This window comes from Oncorhynchus masou, chromosome 24 (genome assembly GCF_036934945.1).
Source record: "Oncorhynchus masou masou isolate Uvic2021 chromosome 24, UVic_Omas_1.1, whole genome shotgun sequence".
NCBI lineage: Eukaryota > Metazoa > Chordata > Actinopteri > Salmoniformes > Salmonidae > Oncorhynchus > Oncorhynchus masou.
In genome coordinates, this window is record NC_088235.1 from 9935065 (window position 1) to 9953847 (window position 18783).

Consider the following 18783-nt stretch of genomic DNA (forward strand, 5'->3'; position numbering starts at 1 on the left):
CGTGGTATATTCTACTGGTATAGAAACTGTCCTCTTGTTGTAGGAGACATGGTATATTCTACTGGTAAATAAACTGTCATCTTGTTGTAGGAGACGTGGTATATTCTACTGGTATAGAAACTGTCATCTTGTAGGAGACATGGTATATTCTACTGGTATAGAAACTGTCATCTTGTTGTAAGAAACTGTCATCTTGTTGTAGGAGATGTGGTATATTCTACTTGTATAGAAACTGTCATCTTGTAGGAGATGTGGTATATTCTACTGGTATAGAAACTGTCATCTTGTTGTAGGAGACGTGGTATATTCTACTGGTATAGAAACTGTCCTCTTGTTGTAGGAGACATGGTATATTCTACTGGTAAATAAACTGTCATCTTGTTGTAGGAGACGTGGTATATTCTACTGGTATAGAAACTGTCATCTTGTAGGAGACATGGTATATTCTACTGGTATAGAAACTGTCATCTTGTTGTAAGAAACTGTCATCTTGTTGTAGGAGACGTGGTATATTCTACTTGTATAGAAACTGTCATCTTGTAGGAGATGTGGTATATTCTACTGGTATGGAAACTGTCATCTTGTAGGAGACGTGGTATATTCTACCGGTATAGAAACTGTCATCTTGTTGTAGGAGACGTGGTATATTCTACTGGTATAGAAACTGTCATCTTGTTGTAGGAGACGTGGTATATTCTACTGGTAAATAAACTGTCCTCTTGTTGTAGGAGACATGGTATATTCTACTGGTAAATAAACTGTCCTCTTGTTGTAGGAGACATGGTATATTCTACTGGTATAGAAACTGTCCTCTTGTTGTAGGAGACGTGGTATATTCTACTGGTATAGAAACTGTCATCTTGTTGTAGGAGATGTGGTATATTCTACTGGTATAGAAACTGTCCTCTTGTTGTAGGTGACATGGTATATTCTACTGGTATAGAAACTGTCCTCTTGTTGTAGGAGACGTGGTATATTCTACTGGTATAGAAACTGTCATCTTGTTGTAGGAGATGTGGTATATTCTACTGGTATAGAAACTGTCCTCTTGTTGTAGGAGACATGGTATATTCTACTGGTAAATAAACTGTCATCTTGTTGTAGGAGACGTGGTATATTCTACTGGTATAGAAACTGTCATCTTGTAGGAGACATGGTATATTCTACTGGTAAATAAACTGTCATCTTGTTGTAGGAGACGTGGTATATTCTACTTGTATAGAAACTGTCATCTTGTAGGAGATGTGGTATTTTCTACTGGTATAGAAACTGTCATCTTGTTATAAGAAACTGTCCTCTTGTTGTAGGAGACGTGGTATATTCTACTGGTATAGAAACTGTCATCTTGTTGTAGGAGATGTGGTATATTCTACTGGTAAATAAACTGTCCTCTTGTTGTAGGAGACATGGTATATTCTACTGGTATAGAAACTGTCCTCTTGTTGTAGGCGACGTGGTATATTCTACTGGTATAGAAACTGTCATCTTGTTGTTGGAGACATGGTATATTCTACTGGTATAGAAACTGTCATCTTGTTGTAGGTGACATGGTATATTCTACTGGTATAGAAACTGTCCTCATGTTGTAGGAGACGTGGTATATTCTACTGGTATAGAAACTGTCATCTTGTTGTAGGAGATGTGGTATATTCTACTGGTATAGAAACTGTCCTCTTGTTGTAGGTGACATGGTATATTCTACTGGTATAGAAACTGTCCTCTTGTTGTAGGAGACGTGGTATATTCTACTGGTATAGAAACTGTCCTCTTGTTGTAGGTGACATGGTATATTCTACTGGTATAGAAACTGTCATCTTGTTGTAGGAGATGTGGTATATTCTACTGGTATAGAAACTGTCATCTTGTTGAAGGAGACGTGGTATATTCTACTGGTATAGAAACTGTCCTCTTGTTGTAGGAGACATGGTATATTCTACTGGTAAATAAACTGTCATCTGGTTGTAGGAGACGTGGTATATTCTACTGGTATAGAAACTGTCATCTTGTTGTCGGAGACATGGTATATTCTACTGGTATAGAAACTGTCATCATGTTGTAGGAGACATGGTATATTCTACTGGTATATAAACTGTCATCTTGTTGTAGGAGACGTGGTATATTCTACTGGTATAGAAACAGTCATCTTGTTGTAGGAGACATGGTATATTCTACTGGTATATAAACTGTCATCTTGTTGTAGGAGACGTGGTATATTCTACTGGTATAGAAACTGTCATCTTGTTGTAGGAGGCGTGGTATATTCTACTGGTATAGAAACTGTCATCTTGTTGTAGGAGACGTGGTATATTCTACTGGTATAGAAACTGTCCTCTTGTTGTAGGAGACGTGGTATATTCTACTGGTATAGAAACTGTCATCTTGTTGTAGGAGACGTGGTATATTCTACTGGTATAGAAACTGTCATCTTGTTGTAGGAGACGTGGTATATTCTACTGGTATAGAACTATATGTATTATCATATGCCCAACACCTTGACATGTGGCTTTCAGTGTGTGTGTGTGTGTGTGTGTGTGTGTGTGTGTGTGTGTGTGTGTGTGTGTACACATGGTATTCTGCATCCCAGTACATTGAGTCTTCCTGAAGGTTACTTCCTGTTACAGAGGAAGCAGGCTCAGTTCTACGAGAACATTGTGAAGGTGATCCGGCCCAAGCCAGACTACTTCGCTGTGGGATACTACGGCGTGGGCTTCCCTTCCTTCCTCAGGGTAAGTAGTACCTGGGTCCTACACACAGGCACACACACACACAGTCCATAGTTCTGCAGCCATCTGTTCAGAGTGAAAGAGTAAACAGTCACTACATTACCTGAGCCAGTAGAGTCCCCTGCCTCGGCCAGTAGAGTCCCCTGCCTCAACAGTCAATACATTACCTCAGCCAGTAGAGTCCCCTGCCTCAACAGTCACTACATTACCTCAGCCAGTAGAGTCCCCTGCCTCAACAGTCAATACATTACCTCAGCCAGTAGAGTCCCCTGCCTCAACAGTCAATACATTACCTCAGCCAGTAGAGTCCCCTGCCTCAACAGTCAATACATTACCTCAGCCAGTAGAGTCCCCTGCCTCAACAGTCACTACATTACCTCAGCCAGTAGAGTCCCCTGCCTCAACAGTCACTACATTACCTCAGCCAGTAGAGTCCCCTGCCTCAACAGTCAATACATTACCTCAGCCAGTAGAGTCCCCTGCCTCAACAGTCACTACATTACCTCAGCCAGTAGAGTCCCCTGCCTCAACAGTCAATACATTACCTCAGCCAGTAGAGTCCCCTGCCTCAACAGTCATTACATTACCTCAGCCAGTAGAGTCCCCTGCCTCAGCCAGTAGAGTCCCCTGCCTCAACAGTCACTACATTACCTCAGCGAGTAGAGTCCCCTGCCTCAACAGTCATTACATTACCTCAGCCAGTAGAGTCCCCTGCCTCAACAGTCACTACATTACCTCAGCCAGTAGAGTCCCCTGCCTCAACAGTCACTACATTACCTCAGCCAGTAGAGTCCCCTGCCTCAACAGTCAATACATTACCTCAGCCAGTAGAGTCCCCTGCCTCAACAGTCACTACATTACCTCAGCCAGTAGAGTCCCCTGCCTCAACAGTCACTACATTACCTCAGCCAGTAGAGTCCCCTGCCTCAACAGTCACTACATTACCTCAGCGAGTAGAGTCCCCTGCCTCAACAGTCACTACATTACCTCAGCGAGTAGAGTCCCCTGCCTCAACAGTCACTACATTACCTCAGCCAGTAGAGTCCCTTGCCTCAGCCAGTAGAGTCCCCTGCCTCAACAGTCAATACATTACCTCAGCCAGTAGAGTCCCCTGCCTCAACAGTCACTACATTACCTCAGCCAGTAGAGTCCCCTGCCTCAACAGTCACTACATTACCTCAGCCAGTAGAGTCCCCTGCCTCGGCCAGGAGAGTCCCCTGCCTCAACAGTCACTACATTACCTCAGCCAGTAGAGTCCCCTGCCTCAACAGTCACTACATTACCTCAGCCAGTAGAGTCCCCTGCCTCAACAGTCAATACATTACCTCAGCCAGTAGAGTCCCTTGCCTCGGCCAGTCGAGTCCCCTGCCTCGGCCAGTAGAGTCCCTTGCCTCGGCCAGTAGAGTCCCCTGCCTCGGCCAGTAGAGTCCCCTGCCTCGGCCAGTCGAGTCCCCTGCCTCGGCCAGTCGAGTCCCCTGCCTCGGCCAGTCGAGTCCCCTGCCTCGGCCAGTCGAGTCCCCTGCCTCGGCCAGTCGAGTCCCCTGCCTCGGCCAGTCGAGTCCCCTGCCTCGGCCAGTCGAGTCCCCTGCCTCGGCCAGTAGTGTCCCCTGCCTCGGCCTGTAGAGTCCCCTGCCTCATATTCAAACCTCTCACTCTGTTGTGTGGTGTTATCTTTTGGTTTTTCTCCCTGAATTTCAAGAAGACGTTTGAGTGTTGGACTGGAGGAGAGGGGAGGGGAGTGGAGGAGAGGAGAGGAGAGGAGAGGAGAGGAGAGGGAGGAGGAGAGGAGAGGAGAGGAGAGGAGAGAGAGAGAGAGAGAGAGAGAGAGAGAGAGAGAGAGAGAGAGAGAGAGGAGAGGAGAGGAGAGGAGAGGAGAGGAGAGGAGAGGAGAGGAGAGGAGAGGGAGAGAGGAAGAAGAGAGAGGGGACTTCAACAGGCTGTAAGGCTGCACTCTGAGAGAAAGACGTGGAGAGAGGATATTATATTTGGACTGTGAGAATGTTGTGTTAAATAGAAGTGTGTAATCACACTACATAGCAGTGAGCTGGAGCCTCTTACGCTTCTGTCTGTTAATAGACAAGGGTTTTCCCATCAAGCCTTCCCCTCTGAGGGTGACTTCTCTCTGTCTCTCTCTCTGTCTCTGTGTGTGTGTGTGTGTGTGTGCATCATTACAATGTAACATACAGCTGCTGTCCGTAAGGCCTAGTCCCTCCACCCTAGCTCTCAGTCTTAACCAGTAGTAATCTCTTCTTGTCTCCAGTAGTCCTACCGGACAAGGTCTCCTCTCCTCTTCCCCTCCCAAAGTCTCCTCCCCTCCCCATCTCTGTTCCTTCCTCTCTCCATTTGCTTCTCTGTTCCTTCTTTCTGATCCTGTCAAGGCAGCAGCTACTCTTCCTGGGGTTTATTATGGATCCCCATTAGTTCCTACCAAGGCAGCAGCTACTCTTCCTGGGGTTTATTATGGATCCCCATTAGTTCCTGCCAAGGCAGCAGCTACTCTTCCTGGGGTTTATTATGGATCCCCATTAGTTCCTGTCAAGGCAGCAGCTACTCTTCCTGGGGTTTATTATGGATCACCATTAGTTCCTGTCAAGGCAGCAGCTACTCTTCCTGGGGTTTATTATGGATCACCATTAGTTCCTGCCAAGGCAGCAGCTACTCTTCCTGGGGTTTATTATGGATCACCATTAGTTCCTGCCAAGGCAGCAGCTACTCTTCCTGGGGTTTATTATGGATCCCCATTAGTTCCTGCCAAGGCAGCAGCTACTCTTCCTGGGGTTTATTATGGATCCCCATTTAGTTCCTGCCAAGGCAGCAGCTACTCTTCCTGGGGTTTATTATGGATCACCATTAGTTCCTGTCAAGGCAGCAGCTACTCTTCCTGGGGTTTAAGGATCCCCATTGGTCCCTAGCTACTTGTTGTGCCAGAGGGTCAGCCTCTCACACATCCTGTTCCTGTCTGACCTAAACCTTCAGCTGGTTTTATTTGTTGTTATCTGCCCACTGTCTTCTGCCGTGTGGTGAACAAATGATTGGTCTTCAGTCAACGAAAGTGTATTTTATTCTCACATCCGGACCTGGTTAACAAACCATGTCAGTGCCCATGTAAATGAAAGTTGGAAAGAGTTGGGGCTATTGATGGGTCACTGGTGTCTGGGTCTCTGGTCTCTGGGTCACTGGTGTCTGGGTCACTGGTGTCTGGGTCACTGGTCTCTGGGTCACTGGTGTCTGGGTCACTGGTGTCTGGGTCACTGGTGTCTGGGTCACTGGTGTCTGGGTCACTGGTGTCTGGGTCACTGGTCTCTGGTCTCTGGGTCACTGGTCTCTGGGTCACTGGTCTCTGGGTCACTGGTGTCTGGGTCACTGGTGTCTGGGTCACTGGTCTCTGGGTCACTGGTGTCTGGGTCACTGGTCTCTGGGTCACTGGTGTCTGGGTCACTGGTGTCTGGGTCACTGGTGTCTGGGTCACTGGTCTCTGGGTCACTGGTCTCTGGGTCACTGGTCTCTGGTCTCTGGGTCACTGGTGTCTGGGTCACTGGTCACTGGTCTCTGGGTCACTGGGACTGGGTCACTGGTGTCTGGGTCACTGGTGTCTGGGTCACTGGTGTCTGGGTCACTGGTCTCTGGGTCACTGGTGTCTGGGTCACTGGGTCTGGGTCACTGGGACTGGGTCACTGGGACTGGGTCACTGGTGTCTGGGTCACTGGTGTCTGGGTCACTGTCACTGGTGTCTGGGTCACTGGTGTCTGGGTCACTGGTGTCTGGGTCACTGGTGTCTGGGTCACTGGTGTCTGGGTCACTGGTGTCTGGGTCACTGGTGTCTGGGTCACTGGTGTCTGGGTCTCTGGGTCACTGGTGTCTGGGTCACTGTCACTGGTGTCTGGGTCACTGTCACTGGTGTCTGGGTCACTGGTCTCTGGGTCACTGGTGTCTGTGTCACTGTCACTGTTGTCTGGGTCACTGGTCTCTGGGTCACTGGTGTCTGGGTCACTGGTGTCTGGGTCACTGGTGTCTGGGTCTCTGGGTCACTTGTCTCTGGGTCACTGGTCTCTGGGTCACTGGGGGCTGGTGGTTTCTACACGGTGTTAACGGAGGAAAGTCGTGTCATTGTGCCCGACTGTCTCCTGTTCAACATGTCCCTGGTTCTCTCTCGTTTCCCAAGGCGTGTAACTGATTTGGGTGGTGTTGAGCTCTCTCCCCCGTTCGGGAGAGACTCCGCTGTTTTGTCACGACGGCGTCCTCTTTCCAGAACATCTGTAAAGACGCTCCTTTAAGGAAGAGGCTTCGTCTGATCATTCCATTAGGGCTGTTGAAGACCGTGTTCACAAGGCTCCCCTCTAAACCCGTCCTCCTCTAGCAGGGCACAGCATCCTTTACAGATTGAACAGCCAGGTGCTGCCTTTGTCTGTCTGGCTGTCTAAAAGGCCTTTATAGACCATCTATACACAGTCCTCTCTTTGATTCTATTGTCAGCTTTCTGGGGGACAGAGAGAGTGATGTGTGTCTGGGGGACAGAGAGTGATGTGTGTCTGGAGGACAGAGAGTGATGTGTGTCTGGAGGACAGAGAGTGATGTGTGTCTGGAGGACAGAGAGAGTGATGTGTGTCTGGAGGACAGAGAGAGTGATGTGTGTCTGGAGGACAGTGAGAGTGATGTGTGTCTGGAGGACAGTGAGAGTGATGTGTGTCTGGAGGACAGAGAGAGTGATGTGTCTGGAGGACAGAGAGTGATGTGTCTGGAGGACAGAGAGAGTGATGTGTGTCTGGAGGACAGAGAGTGTGATGTGTGTCTGGAGGACAGAGAGAGTGATGTGTGTCTGGAGGACAGAGAGTGATGTGTGTCTGGAGGACAGAGAGAGTTATGTGTGTCTGGGGGACAGAGAGTGATGTGTGTCTGGAGGACAGAGAGTGATGTGTGTCTGGAGGACAGAGAGTGATGTGTGTCTGGAGGACAGAGAGAGTGATGTGTGTCTGGAGGACAGAGAGAGTGATGTGTGTCTGGAGGACAGAGAGAGTGATGTGTGTCTGGAGGACAGAGAGTGATGTGTCTGGAGGACAGAGAGTGATGTGTGTCTGGAGGACAGAGAGAGTGATGTGTGTCTGGAGGACAGAGAGTGATGTGTGTCTGGAGGACAGAGAGAGAGTGTGTCTGGAGGACAGAGAGAGTGATGTGTGTCTGGAGGACAGAGAGTGATGTGTGTCTGGGGGACAGAGAGTGATGTGTGTCTGGAGGACAGAGAGAGTGATGTGTGTCTGGAGGACAGAGAGTGATGTGTCTGGGGGACAGAGAGAGTGATGTGTGTCTGGAGGACAGAGAGAGTGATGTGTGTCTGGAGGACAGAGAGAGTGATGTGTGTCTGGAGGACAGAGAGTGATGTGTGTCTGGAGGACAGAGAGAGTGATGTGTGTCTGGAGGACAGAGAGAGTGATGTGTGTCTGGAGGACAGAGAGAGTGATGTGTGTCTGGGGTAGGTTGGGGTTGTCTATGACCAGCACCTGTCTACTGTCGACTACCTCATAGACTTCTCTACATCCGGTCTACTGTAGACTACCTTCTTGGAGCTAAAGATGCTTTACTTCCTGTTCGAGAAAGGGGGGGAGTCGTAAGAAATAAATTACTTCTCATATCTAATTCAGTGAGATGAAAACCTCAGCTTATTAGTATCGGCCCAGAAGTTATCATTACTGATCAGATACTGGAACAAAGGATGTGTTCCAAATGGAAGCCTATTCACTATATAGTGCCCTTATTTTTGACCAGAACCCAATGGGCTTATTCAAAAGTAGTGCACTATATAGTGAAACAGGCTGTGATTTGGGACACGGGAATATGCTGTGCCTATTTTAAAGGGGACAGTGTTCTTTCCCCCCCCAAATAAAATGGCAATTCACCACAGAGCATTAATCTTGTAAGGGCTGGAGAGAGTGTTTTCTCCTTAATAGGTGCACAACAACATTAACTAAACTAGATTATTATTGCCAGCTAAAGTGGGTTAGTGTTTTGTGCCCTGGCCTCTACTGATCTCCAGTAAATCACTGATGTTCTGCACCAGATAGCTGTTACCTCTCTGACTGTCCTATTGGACTAGGGATGATAGTCTTTATCCCTCTCACTGTCCTATTGGACCAGGGATGATAGTCTTTATCCCTCTCACTGTCGTCCTATTGGACTAGGGATGATAGTATTTATCCTCTCTGACTGTCCTGTTGGACTAGGGATGATAGCCGTTACCCCTCTCACTGTCCTATTGGATTAGGGATGATAGCCGTTATCCCTCTCACTGTCCTATTGGATTAGGGATGATAGCCGTTACCTCTCTGACTGTCCTATTGGACTAGGGATGATAGCTGTTACCTCTCTGACTGTCCTATTGGACTAGGGATGATAGTCTTTATCCCTCTCACTGTCCTATTGGATTATGGATGATAGCCGTTACCCCTCTCACTGTCCTATTGGATTAGGGATGATAGCTGTTACCCCTCTCATTGTCCTATTGGATTAGGGATGATAGCCGTTATCCCTCTCCCTGTCCTATTGGATTAGGGATGATAGCCGTTGCCCGTCTCACTGTCCTATTGGATTAGGGAAGATAGACGTTATCCCTCTCACTGTTGTCCTATTGGACTAGGGACAATAGTCTTTATCCCTCTCACTGTCCTATTGGACTAGGGATGATAGTCTTTATCCTCTCTGAATGTCCTATTGGACTAGGGATGATAGTCTTTATCCCTCTCACTGTCCTATTGGACTAAGGATGATAGTCTTTATCTTCTCTCATGGTCCTATTGGATTAGGGATGATAGCCGTTATCCCTCTCACTGTTGTCCTATTGGATTAGGGATGATCGCCTTTATCCCTCTCACTGTCGTCCTATTGGACTAGGGATGATAGTATTTACCCCTCTCACTGTCCTATTGGATTAGGGATGATAGTCTTTATCCCTCTCACTGTCCTATTGGACTAAGGATGATAGTCTTTATCTTCTCTCATGGTCCTATTGGATTAGGGATGATAGCCGTTATCCCTCTCACTGTTGTCCTATTGGATTAGGGATGATCGCCTTTATCCCTCTCACTGTCGTCCTATTGGACTAGGGATGATTGCCTTTATCCCTCTCACTGTCGTCCTATTGGACTAGGGATGATAGTATTTACCCATCTCACTGTCCTATTGGATTAGGGATGATAGTCTTTACCCATCTCACTGTCCTATTGGACTAGGGATGATAGTCTTTTTCCCTCTCGCTGTGCTATTGGACTAGGGATGATAGCGTTTATCCATCTCACTGTCCTATTGGACCAGGGATGATAGTCTTTATACCTCTCTGACTGTCCTATTGGACCAGGGATGATAGTCTTTATCCATCTCACTGTCCTATTGGACTAGGGATGATAGTCTTTATCCCTCTCACTGTCCTATTGGACCAGGGATGATAGTCTTTATCCATCTCACTGTCCTATTGGATTAGGGATGATAGCCGTTACCCCTCTCACTGTCCTATTGGATTAGGGATGATAGCCGTTACCCCTCTCACTGTCCTATTGTATTAGGGATGATAGCTGTTACCCCTCTCACTGTCCTATTGGATTAGGGATGATAGCCGTTGCCCGTCTCACTGTCCTATTGGATTAGGGAAGATAGCCGTTATCCCTCTCACTGTTGTCCTATTGGACTAGGGACAATAGTCTTTATCCCTCTCACTGTCCTATTGGACTAGGGATGATAGTCTTTATCCTCTCTGAATGTCCTATTGGACTAGGGATGATAGCCGTTACCCCTCTCACTGTCCTATTGGATTAGGGATGATAGTCTTTATCCCTCTCACTGTCCTATTGGACTAAGGATGATAGTCTTTATCTTCTCTCATGGTCCTATTGGATTAGGGATGATAGCCGTTATCCCTCTCACTGTTGTCCTATTGGATTAGGGATGATCACCTTTATCCCTCTCACTGTCGTCCTATTGGACTAGGGATGATAGTATTTACCCATCTCACTGTCCTATTGGATTAGGGATGATAGTCTTTATCCCTCTCGCTGTCCTATTGGACTAGGGATGATAGTCTTTACCCATCTCACTGTCCTATTGGACTAGGGATGATAGTCTTTATCCCTCTCACTGTCCTATTGGATTAGGGATGATCGCCTTTATCCCTCTCACTGTCGTCCTATTGGACTAGGGATGATAGTATTTACCCATCTCACTGTCCTATTGGATTAGGGATGATAGTCTTTATCCCTCTCACTGTCCTATTGGATTAGGGATGATAGTCTTTACCCATCTCACTGTCCTATTGGACTAGGGATGATATTCTTTTTCCCTCTCGCTGTCCTATTGGACTAGGGATGATAGCGTTTATCCATCTCACTGTCCTATTGGACTAGGGATGATGGTCTTTATCCCTCTCGCTGTCCTATTGGACTAGGGATGATAGCGTTTATCCATCTCACTGTCCTATTGGACTAGGGATGATGGTCTTTATCCCTCTCGCTCTCCTATTGGACTAGGGATGATAGTCTTTACCCATCTCACTGTCCTATTGGACTAGGGATGATAGTCTTTATCCCTCTCGCTGTCCTATTGGACAAGGGATGATAGTCTTTATCCATCTCACTGTCCTATTGGATTAGGGATGATAGTCTTTATCCCTCTCGCTGTCCTATTGGACTAGAGATGATAGTCTTTGTCCCTGGTTAGAGGCAGGTAGCCTAGTGGTTACGCCGTCATTGTAGATAAGAATTTGTTCTTATTAACTGACTTTCCTAGTTAAATAAAGGTTAAATAAAAAATATGTATAAATAGTGGACCAGAGCCTTCAAAAGTAGTGCACTACTTATAACCAGAACCTTCAAAAGTAGTGCACTACTTATAACCAGAACATTCAAAAGTAGTGCACTACTTATAACCAGAACCTTCAAAAGTAGTGCACTACTTATAACCAGAACCTTCAAAAGTAGTGCACTACTTATAACCAGAACCTTCAAAAGTAGTGCCCTACTTATGACCAGAGCCTTCAAAAGTAGTGCTCTACTTATAACCAGTTCCTTCAAAAGTAGTGCACTACTTATAACCAGAGCCTTCAAAAGTAGTGCCCTACTTATGACCAGAGCCTTCAAAAGTAGTGCCCTACTTATGACCAGAGCCTTCAAAAGTAGTGCACTACATAGGGGAAAGGGTAAAATGTGGAATGCGCTTGAGTGTGAAGAAGAGTGGACTTCATTCAGAATCCATATTATATTAAATTATAAAATAATGAAAACACTTAATGTCATTTCAATCCTGGGCCTCTCTGCACGAGTCGTTAGGGAAGTATTCATCGGAGGATAATTGAGATACATTGTGTTTGCAGTGGTTTTTATTGTCTTCTTCATGTTGCTGTTTGTGTGTCGGTATCTCCCTGCCTCTGGGAGGGGGGGGGTCAATTATATTAAAGATATCATTGCTTCCAATGAAGGCACTTTGCTTCTCTCCTTCCGTAAGAACACGTTGTAAACATTGCTGCTTAATTCAGCTGATTATGATGTATTTGTATCTAATGTGGAAGGCATTAGGATATTCTCTTATTAAAACACTGAACACAGTCTGACTGAATGGATCAACAGACAGGACTTCTGGGAAGGCAGTCTGACTGAATGGATCAACAGACAGGACTTCTGGGAAGGCAGTCTGACTGAATGTATCAACAGACAGGACTTCTGGGAAGGCAGTCTGACAATCTATCTAGTGATCGGTAGAGCAGGGAAGGCAGTCTGAATGTATCTAGTGATCGGTAGAGCAGGAAGGCAGTCTGACAATGTATCTAGCGATCGGTAGAGCAGGGAAGGCAGTCTGAATGTATCTAGTGATCGGTAGAGCAGGGAAGGCAGTCTGACAATGTATCTAGTGATCGGTAGAGCAGGGATGGCAGTCTGACTGAATGGATCTAGCGATCGGTAGAGCAGGGAAGGCAGTCTGACTGAATGTATCTAGCGATCGGAAGAGCAGGGAAGGCAGTCTGACTGAATGGATCAGGAGAAAGGACTTCTGGGAAGGCAGTCTGGCTGAATGTATCTAGCGATCGGTAGAGCAGGGAAGGCAGTCTGACTGAATGTATCTAGCGATCGGTAGAGCAGGGAAGGCAGTCTGACTGAATGTATCTAGCGATCGGTAGAGCAGGGAAGGCAGTCTGACTGAATGGATCAGGAGAAAGGACTTCTGGGAAGGCAGTCTGACTGAATGGATCAGGAGAAAGGACTTCTGGGAAGGCAGTCTGACTGAATGGATCTAGCGATCGGTAGAGCAGGGAAGGCAGTCTGAATGTATCTAGCGATCGGTAGAGCAGGGAAGGCAGTCTGAATGTATCTAGCGATCGGTAGAGCAGGGAAGGCAGTCTGAATGAATGTATCTAGCGATCGGTAGAGCAGGGAAGGCAGTCTGAATGTATCTAGCGATCGGTAGAGCAGGAAGGCAGTCTGAATGTATCTAGCGATCGGTAGAGCAGGGAAGGCAGTCTGAATGTATCTAGCGATCGGTAGAGCAGGGAAGGCAGTCTGAATGTATCTAGCGATCGGTAGAGCAGGGAAGGCAGTCTGAATGTATCTAGCGATCGGTAGAGCAGGGAAGGCAGTCTGAATGTATCTAGCGATCGGTAGAGCAGGGAAGGCAGTCTGACTGAATGTATCTAGCGATCGGTAGAGCAGGGAAGGCAGTCTGAATGTATCTAGCGATCGGTAGAGCAGGGAAGGCAGTCTGAATGTATCTAGCGATCGGTAGAGCAGGGAAGGCAGTCTGACTGAATGTATCTAGCGATCGGTAGAGCAGGGAAGGCAGTCTGACTGAATGTATCTAGCGATCGGTAGAGCAGGGAAGGCAGTCTGACTGAATGTATCTAGCGATCGGTAGAGCAGGGAAGGCAGTCTGAATGTATCTAGCAATCGGTAGAGCAGGGAAGGCAGACTGAATGTATCTAGCGATCGGTAGAGCAGGGAAGGCAGTCTGAATGTATCTAGCGATCGGAAGAGCAGGGAAGGCAGTCTGACTGAATGGATCAGGAGAAAGGACTTCTGGGAAGGCAGTCTGGCTGAATGTATCTAGCGATCGGTAGAGCAGGGAAGGCAGTCTGACTGAATGTATCTAGCGATCGGTAGAGCAGGGAAGGCAGTCTGACTGAATGTATCTAGCGATCGGTAGAGCAGGGAAGGCAGTCTGACTGAATGGATCAGGAGAAAGGACTTCTGGGAAGGCAGTCTGACTGAATGGATCAGGAGAAAGGACTTCTGGGAAGGCAGTCTGACTGAATGGATCTAGCGATCGGTAGAGCAGGGAAGGCAGTCTGAATGTATCTAGCGGGTAGAGCAGGGAAGGCAGTCTGAATGTATCTAGCGATCGGTAGAGCAGGGAAGGCAGTCTGAATGAATGTATCTAGCGATCGGTAGAGCAGGGAAGGCAGTCTGAATGTATCTAGCGATCGGTAGAGCAGGGAAGGCAGTCTGAATGTATCTAGCGATCGGTAGAGCAGGGAAGGCAGTCTGAATGTATCTAGCGATCGGTAGAGCAGGAAGGCAGTCTGAATGTATCTAGCGATCGGTAGAGCAGGGAAGGCAGTCTGAATGTATCTAGCGATCGGTAGAGCAGGGAAGGCAGTCTGAATGTATCTAGCGATCGGTAGAGCAGGAAGGCAGTCTGACTGAATGTATCTAGCGATCGGTAGAGCAGGGAAGGCAGTCTGAATGTATCTAGCGATCGGTAGAGCAGGGAAGGCAGTCTGAATGTATCTAGCGATCGGTAGAGCAGGGAAGGCAGTCTGACTGAATGTATCTAGCGATCGGTAGAGCAGGGAAGGCAGTCTGACTGAATGTATCTAGCGATCGGTAGAGCAGGAAGGCAGTCTGACTGAATGTATCTAGCGATCGGTAGAGCAGGGAAGGCAGTCTGAATGTATCTAGCAATCGGTAGAGCAGGGAAGGCAGACTGAATGTATCTAGCGATCGGTAGAGCAGGGAAGGCAGTCTGAATGTATCTAGCGATCGGTAGAGCAGGGAAGGCAGTCTGACTGAATGTATCTAGCGATCGGTAGAGCAGGAAGGCAGTCTGACTGAATGTATCTAGCGATCGGTAGAGCAGGGAAGGCAGTCTGAATGTATCTAGCGATCGGTAGAGCAGGGAAGGCAGTCTGAATGTATCTAGCGATCGGTAGAGCAGGGAAGGCAGTCTGAATGTATCTAGCGATCGGTAGAGCAGGGAAGGCAGTCTGAATGTATCTAGCGATCGGTAGAGCAGGGAAGGCAGTCTGACTGAATGTATCTAGCGATCGGTAGAGCAGGGAAGGCAGTCTGTCTGAATGTATCTAGCGATCGGTAGAGCAGGGAAGGCAGTCTGAATGTATCTAGCGATCTGTAGAGCAGGGAAGGCAGTCTGAATGTATCTAGCGATCGGTAGAGCAGGGAAGGCAGTCTGAATGTATCTAGCGATCGGTAGAGCAGGGAAGGCAGTCTGAATGTATCTAGCGATCGGTAGAGCAGGAAGGCAGTCTGAATGTATCTAGCGATCGGTAGAGCAGGGAAGGCAGTCTGAATGTATCTAGCGATCGGTAGAGCAGGGAAGGCAGTCTGAATGTATCTAGCGATCGGTAGAGCAGGGAAGGCAGTCTGAATGTATCTAGCGATCGGTAGAGCAGGGAAGGCAGTCTGACTGAATGTATCTAGCGATCGGTAGAGCAGGGAAGGCAGTCTGAATGTATCTAGCGATCGGTAGAGCAGGGAAGGCAGTCTGACTGAATGTATCTAGCGATCGGTAGAGCAGGGAAGGCAGTCTGAATGTATCTAGCGATCGGTAGAGCAGGGAAGGCAGTCTGACTGAATGTATCTAGCGATCGGTAGAGCAGGAAGGCAGTCTGAATGTATCTAGCGATCGGTAGAGCAGGGAAGGCAGTCTGAATGTATCTAGCGATCGGTAGAGCAGGGAAGGCAGTCTGAATGTATCTAGCGATCGGTAGAGCAGGGAAGGCAGTCTGAATGTATCTAGCGATCGGTAGAGCAGGGAAGGCAGTCTGAATGTATCTAGCGATCGGTAGAGCAGGGAAGGCAGTCTGAATGTATCTAGCGATCGGTAGAGCAGGGAAGGCAGTCTGACTGAATGTATCTAGCGATCGGTAGAGCAGGGAAGGCAGTCTGAATGTATCTAGCGATCGGTAGAGCAGGGAAGGCAGTCTGACTGAATGTATCTAGCGATCGGTAGAGCAGGGAAGGCAGTCTGAATGTATCTAGCGATCGGTAGAGCAGGGAAGGCAGTCTGACTGAATGTATCTAGCGATCGGTAGAGCAGGGAAGGCAGTCTGAATGTATCTAGCGATCGGTAGAGCAGGGAAGGCAGTCTGACTGAATGTATCTAGCGATCGGTAGAGCAGGGAAGGCAGTCTGAATGTATCTAGCGATCGGTAGAGCAGGGAAGGCAGTCTGACTGAATGTATCTAGCGATCGGTAGAGCAGGGAAGGCAGTCTGAATGTATCTAGCGATCGGTAGAGCAGGGAAGGCAGTCTGACTGAATGTATCTAGCGATCGGTAGAGCAGGGAAGGCAGTCTGAATGTATCTAGCGATCGGTAGAGCAGGGAAGGCAGTCTGAATGTATCTAGCGATCGGTAGAGCAGGGAAGGCAGTCTGAATGTATCTAGCGATCGGTAGAGCAGGGAAGGCAGTCTGAATGTATCTAGCGATCGGTAGAGCAGGGAAGGCAGTCTGAATGTATCTAGCGATCGGTAGAGCAGGGAAGGCAGTCTGAATGTATCTAGCGATCGGTAGAGCAGGGAAGGCAGTCTGACTGAATGTATCTAGCGATCGGTAGAGCAGGGAAGGCAGTCTGAATGTATCTAGCGATCGGTAGAGCAGGAAGGCAGTCTGACTGAATGTATCTAGCGATCGGTAGAGCAGGGAAGGCAGTCTGACTGAATGTATCTAGCGATCGGTAGAGCAGGGAAGGCAGTCTGAATGTATCTAGCGATCGGTAGAGCAGGGAAGGCAGACTGAATGTATCTAGCGATCGGTAGAGCAGGAAGGCAGTCTGAATGTATCTAGCGATCGGTAGAGCAGGGAAGGCAGTCTGAATGTATCTAGCGATCGGTAGAGCAGGGGTATTAAATGAAGTTCTTCGTTCCTCCGTCTTTCTCTGACCTGCTGACCTCTGACCTGTCTGTTCCTGTGAAGCGGTGTTTCTGTTTGTCTCAGCGGCTCAACGGACGTGTTCAGGCTTTACAAAAGTTGTCTGAGAAGATTTATCAAACTGTGTTCCAGCACTTTAATGTATAAGCTGTCACGTTCTATCATACCGAGTTCTCTCAGACGTACAGTGGGCTCCGTCCAAAACAGCGCCGTATTCCCTATAGAGGGCACTAATTTTTGAACAGGTTCCATAGAGCTCTAGTCAAAAGTAGTGCACTACATAGGGAATAGGGTGCCATTTGGGACACTGAAAAAGCTTCCTGACTAGGATAAACAAACAAAGTTTCCTCATCTCATACATTTTCAGGTACGTTTTGTCCTCTCCCTTTCACACGGTGTGTTAGTTTCTACACACTCCTGTGACCTAAGATGACGGCCTTGTCAGCTTAAGCACCGATTTAAGCACCTTTACGTTCTTGGATCATTGACTTTCATGGGGTCATTGCTAAGATCATGGTTGATTGAAATGGTTGACTGATATGGTTGACTGATATGGTTGACTGATATGGTTGACTGATATGGCTGACTGATATGGTTGACGGATATGGCTGACTGAAATGGTTGACTGAAATGGTTGACTGAAATGGTTGACTGATATGGTTGACTGATATGGTTGACTGATATGGTTGACTGAAATGGTTGACTGAAATGGTTGACTGAAATGGTTGACTGAAATGGTTGACTGAAATGGTTGACTGAAATGGTTGACTGATATGGTTGACTGATATTTCTCCTGTATGTTTTATCGTGTTGAACGAGTTTGTTCGCGAGTCTCCATCGCTAACAAACAGACTTTGTATTAGTTTTCCCACAATGCATTTGGAGATATTTGGATTCCATTTATGGCCCCATAAACCCCTCTGCCGACATGTTTAAATAATCTATGCATTTCATTCTAGATGCTGTTTGATTTTCTATTCTTCTTTTTATTGACTTCGTCATGACACTAGTTTCTTGGCCGACTGTGTTTTTCCATTTACAAAAAACAGTAATGAATTATTGACGAGCCGAAGTATGAGAACCGTTTTCTGTTGTTGCTTCTTCGCCTCCTCTGTGATAGACTGTGATTTCCTTTCTCTGTCAGAATGGTGCATTCTGGGAGCTGAGTAATGAGCACCCTGGCATTGAGAGGAACACACACACACCCCGATAGAATGGGCGGCAGGTAGCCTAGCGATTAGAGCGTTGGGCCAGTGTCCTTTGAGCAAGGCACTTAACCCTAATTGTGTCCAGGGGCTGACCCTGTAGGTAGTCCGTCATGGTCAATAAGAATTTGTTCTTAACTGACTTGCCTAGTTAAATAACGAATGTTTAAACGGCAGTGTGTGTGTGATAGAAGCTCTATCTGAGGTCCCACATGAAATAGACCAGCGATATCCTGGTTTTACCACTGTGTTTCTGATTCTATAGTATAGAATATTCAAAAATAAAACATTGATTGGCTGTTTGCTGATGTCAAGCCATAGATTAGGACCGAAACTGTGCTGTTTTCCCAACAGCAGAGTTCCACCAAACTGAGTTTATTTTATTTTATTACTGCTTGGTAACATACACAATAGGTCCTATTGGTCAAATTGCCATTGATAAAACACAATTGTGTCCATTGTCCGTAGCTTATGCCTGTTCATACCATAATCCCAAACGCCACTCTGTTCACAACGTTGACATCAGCAAACCGCTCGCCCACACAACACCATACACGTGTCCTGTGGTTCTAAACCCAGTTGGACTAATTGCCTAATTCTCTAAAATGACATTGGAGGCGGCTTATGGTAGAGAAATCAACATTCCATTCTCTGGAAACAGCTCTGGTGGACATTCCTGCAGTCAGCATGCCAATCGCACACTTCCTCAAAACATGAGACA

General features: G+C 47.2%; 1 protein-coding gene across 1 annotated transcript in view; it reads left to right on the forward strand.

Annotated features, from left to right (window-relative positions):
* Positions 1–18783, forward strand: part of LOC135513383 (dedicator of cytokinesis protein 1-like) — a 1066221-nt gene that overhangs the window by 1008493 nt on the left and 38945 nt on the right. Inside the window, 1 exon segment of the mRNA XM_064936309.1 lies at positions 2622–2726. Coding sequence (XP_064792381.1) covers positions 2622–2726 — 105 coding nt within the window.